The sequence below is a fragment of the Penaeus vannamei genome, chromosome 20 (assembly GCF_042767895.1).
Source record: "Penaeus vannamei isolate JL-2024 chromosome 20, ASM4276789v1, whole genome shotgun sequence".
NCBI lineage: Eukaryota > Metazoa > Arthropoda > Malacostraca > Decapoda > Penaeidae > Penaeus > Penaeus vannamei.
Genome location: NC_091568.1, coordinates 19,812,753 through 19,816,946, shown reverse-complemented (window position 1 = coordinate 19,816,946; position 4,194 = coordinate 19,812,753). Strand labels below are relative to the sequence as shown.

The window sequence follows — 4,194 nt, the reverse complement described above, 5'->3', positions numbered from 1 at the left end:
TTGTATTACATGATTATAGACACCTCATTCAGAAGTCTCTTCACGAACATGATTACTATTGCAAGTAAAGAATGTTGAAGACGACCCACAGAAGGATATTCATAAAAGATTTCTATAATTAACCTTAACACCTTAAATGTTAAAATGCCAAAAAAATAACAAGTACAGAATAAGAAAGAAATGCCAACTGCTGAATCTGAATGCAAGAACTAAAAAAAGGCTAACTTTTTCTTATAGAAAAAAAAAAAAAAAAAAAAAAAAAAGCAAAGCAAAGTTCCTAGAAATCATTATATATGTTGATATTTCAAGCTTATTCATCCCTTGGATGAATAAACATGAAATTAAATCATGTGATTTGTATATCATATATGAAAACCATTCCAAATTTCTTTGAAGTCAAAAAGGTTTCCTATGTTTAAAAGGTGTAAAAAAAATAACCAAACTCACTCTTCATCTCCTCCTATTTTATAAAAGGTACAGTAATTCATTGTATGAAATCATACATACTTTATAATACAATTTTTTCATTTGATAACATAATTACAAATTGGCTTTCATGTAATATCATCCTGATGTATCCATCACTATGGTAAAGAGGCTTTTATTCCTTTAACACATGCTGACACTTGTCTAAACAGATGTGCTTTATCCGACACAATGCAAAAGCTATCACTATTGATTGTGAATCTCTCAAATCAAATAAGACAGGAATGTTTACCTCATGTGATGTACCAATTCTTCCAGATGTTTTTCCCCATTTTTTTACCAGTCATGGAAAAGCATCTCTTCTATTAACAGTAATTTTCACTTCACTCAATACATCATTCCAGATTGCCCCATCCTCCTGTGCACACCACTCAGATATTATTTTGTCTGTAGATGCTGCAAGATATTTGTTGAAGTATATATTACTACAAACAGTCACTAAGTCTTTATATGTTAGAAAAGATGTTAAGTCTTGTGGTGACCAGGAGTACGCTGCAGGTTGCTCAACAAACACTAGCCTCTGTCCTTCTCTATGCAGTACTGCCAGAAATGCAATTAAAAGATTACGACTGCTCAACAGCAAATCACACAATCTTTCTGGTTGAAGGTTACACAAAGTCTGAACTATACATTTGTGTATAGGTGCCCTTGGGGATCGTAATGCTGAATCTAACCACTCCACAATCATTTTACCTGTTGAAACTTTTTTCACATCAAGCACTACATCTCCACACCTTATATCATCTAACAATATATTAAGGCCATCTGGAATTTTAACTAATGCAGAGAGGGTTTCATTTACTTGCTCTGAACTCAAGGTGTCCATCACTTCTATCACCAGTTTACTTTTGAGGTCTTTATGAAAGTTTTCATTCACGGTGTCATTGATATAAGCACTTATGTGCTTATAAGATTCCTGCTGCTGATTTACCTGCTCATAAATTCTAGCAACAGTAGCAGACCCCAGGGTCATTCTTGCAACCTGAGAGATGTGCTCCTGTACATTTCTTTCAAGTGCTTGATTATGAATAAGGCTTTTCAGTAAGTGATAGCGTGCATCCTGCAGTTGACTAAACGAGAAGGCCTCATTGGATTTCTTTGCCAAGTGGTTAAATGCAATCTGAAGACTACCATTCTGGTGGGACTGCCTTGCAATTTTCTCACAGTATGTACCCCATGAAAGAGCCTTGTCTACACCATCACAACTCCAATTACTCTGACTGTAAGCAGCTGGATACAATTCATGCATAAAATACAGCACATTTTGTAGTACTGATTTCCACATTCTTTCAAAATAAAATAATAAATTACAATAAATATCGTGGATACTATTTGCAAATTCTAAATCTCCTTGCTAATTAAATTTTTATTGTTGATAGTGCCATAACCTAAATTGCAATCCTTATGTCCTAACCAAACAAAAATGTTCATCTATCACCTATGGTCACTTAATACCAGATAACCCTTTTTCCATAGATGGCATGAGCACTTTGTTTCTTCTTTAACTGCAGATCTTATTCCTTGGTTGATTGGTATGCTCTCATTCCTAATCATCAGGCAAACTTCCCTAAGGCAACATTCAGGTCGCAGATCACCTGATGAGAAAAAAGTACGACTTAAAGGTCAAACTTTTTGAAAGTCTTAAATCAAAACACTTATATTAATAATGATCTCAGTAGTTCACTTAAATACCTATATTCATATCTTTATGTTGCCTTTAGCAAAAATGTGTTATTAATGCAATTGTCTGGCTGAACTATCCATACAATTGTCTATAGACAACTTCATATGCAACTTCTTGTTTAACCTTTCAGAGAGGTACCCCTTGAGATTTTCAGCTGTTAAAATCTGAACATGTAATGCTTAAAAAAATGGTCTTTTCAGATACAAGATGACTATCTTATAATCTTATTAAAGAGTTCACATGCAAAAGCTGAAGTTTATAAATTCAAACTGACTGACAAATTGGTAGCCCAATATTAATATGGTTCTATTCACAGAACACATATGACCCTAGCTAAAATACTTCAAGACAATTTTTCTGCTTTTTGTTAGTTACATTCTAATTATTTTCAATCTTTCAGACTGTTTGTATTCTTTAATCCAAGGAATATTCACTTGCCCTTTCCAAACTATTTCATTTATCTTCCCTTACTAATTTATTTCTATTTTCTTTTTAATGTTATTTTTCTTGTAAATGAAGATATACATTAGCTGTAATCTGAATAGCCCTTAAGCCTTTGGTACTGGGGATATGTACTTTCCACTGTGGTTTTGTTTTATCAATTTTATTTTCATACAGAGGATTTCACAGGAACTTTGTCACCAAGGCATCAGATTACTGAGGCTTCTTCATTTCACCTGTTTCCTCTTCTGATTTACCTTTAGTGAAAAGGTTTTTATTTATTATTATTATAATTGCTATTACTATTCTTTTTATTATTATTATTATCAAACTATTATTTATAATAACAACAGTAATAAAAACAGACTTTTGTTCCTGAAAATACAGAGAATGAGGTAAACAAGTCGGATCTGGTAAGCCTAGTAAAGGACAAGTGACCTTGGCTGGTGGAGCTATGTGTAAATAAAATGGTCAAAACAAACCCAGTGCTAACTGATTAAGATTTTATCTAAAGCACCAGCTCTTGTTATTTTCAGCCATAATAGTGCCCTCAAAATCTTAGGCAGGTATCCCTGTAGAAGTTAAAAATACATTTACTCAGTGTTTGTTTGAAAGCTAAAATGAAAGCATAAAGTGTCTAAGTACCAGGGATTGTTTTGATGTCATTAATTTTACATGGCTCCATAAAATCACCTGCCAGATAAAGACTAAATTGCTGCAGAACATATCCGAATTTGGTATTTCTGATGGATTCTCAATGTTTATTTAAATACAATGCAAAAGAATGCTAGCTTTCTTTAACTATGTGGGATCTTCCCTTCATTCAGTTACCTACTCCTGATATCCTTGGGAAAATACAAAATATCTCAAAAGAAGATATGGACCACAAATTACATTTGTTAGTAATTTTAAATAAAAACAACAATAATCTAACAATACACGAAGTAATCATCTGAAAACAAACAAACAAAAAAGTTACCAGGTGTAAGTGGACATATCTGCACTAGATAAGCAGAAAACTGACATGGACTCCCATTCAATGTCTTTGAATTTTGTAAGCACAAGTTTTTGCAGTTAGTCTTTAAATAACAATCATATAATTTCTAAAAGTCCTAAAGATCCCATCCCTAACCTTTCTGCACAGTAACACAGATATAGGTCACTGTTTAAGGAAGAAGTCCTACTTTCCTTTAAATTAGCAAAATTACCATCTGATTATGTATATTCTTGTTGAATATCTAATTCATATAGTTCTAACCTGTATTTTTCAGTTACAAATGATTATAAGAAATGCTAATCACCACAACTGCTAGGAAAGCACTTTCAAAAACGCACACACTGCTAATTAAGTACAGGTGGTACTTTATTTTTTATTTTTTTGTTGTTGTTGTTGAGGAGTGCACCTAGAGCCACTGCCAAAGGTATCAGTTTTCCACAGTGCAAATTCGAATATATTAACAGCAGTGGTAATCTCCTCCCCAATTCTAGTTCTCAACTTACAGCTAATGGCTGATCTACAGCAATGGGGAAAATGGGTTTACTAAAAGAAATACAAACGGAATAACTCCTTACACATTTTCTTC

At 33.1% G+C, this 4,194-nt stretch overlaps 1 protein-coding gene across 1 annotated transcript; it reads right to left on the bottom strand.

The window, feature by feature from the left end:
• Positions 1-443: 443 nt before the first annotated feature.
• LOC138865261 (uncharacterized) lies at positions 444-2,088 on the bottom strand. Its single transcript, XM_070135183.1, has one exon. The coding sequence runs from the start codon at positions 1,769-1,771 to the stop codon at positions 770-772; it is 1,002 nt and encodes a 333-aa protein (XP_069991284.1). The 5' UTR covers positions 1,772-2,088; the 3' UTR covers positions 444-769.
• Positions 2,089-4,194: the final 2,106 nt, after the last annotated feature.

Coding starts and splice junctions, on each gene's coding strand:
- LOC138865261 (XM_070135183.1), bottom strand. CDS start 1,771: ATGTGGAAATCAGTACTACAAAATGTGCTGTATTTTATGCATGAATTG.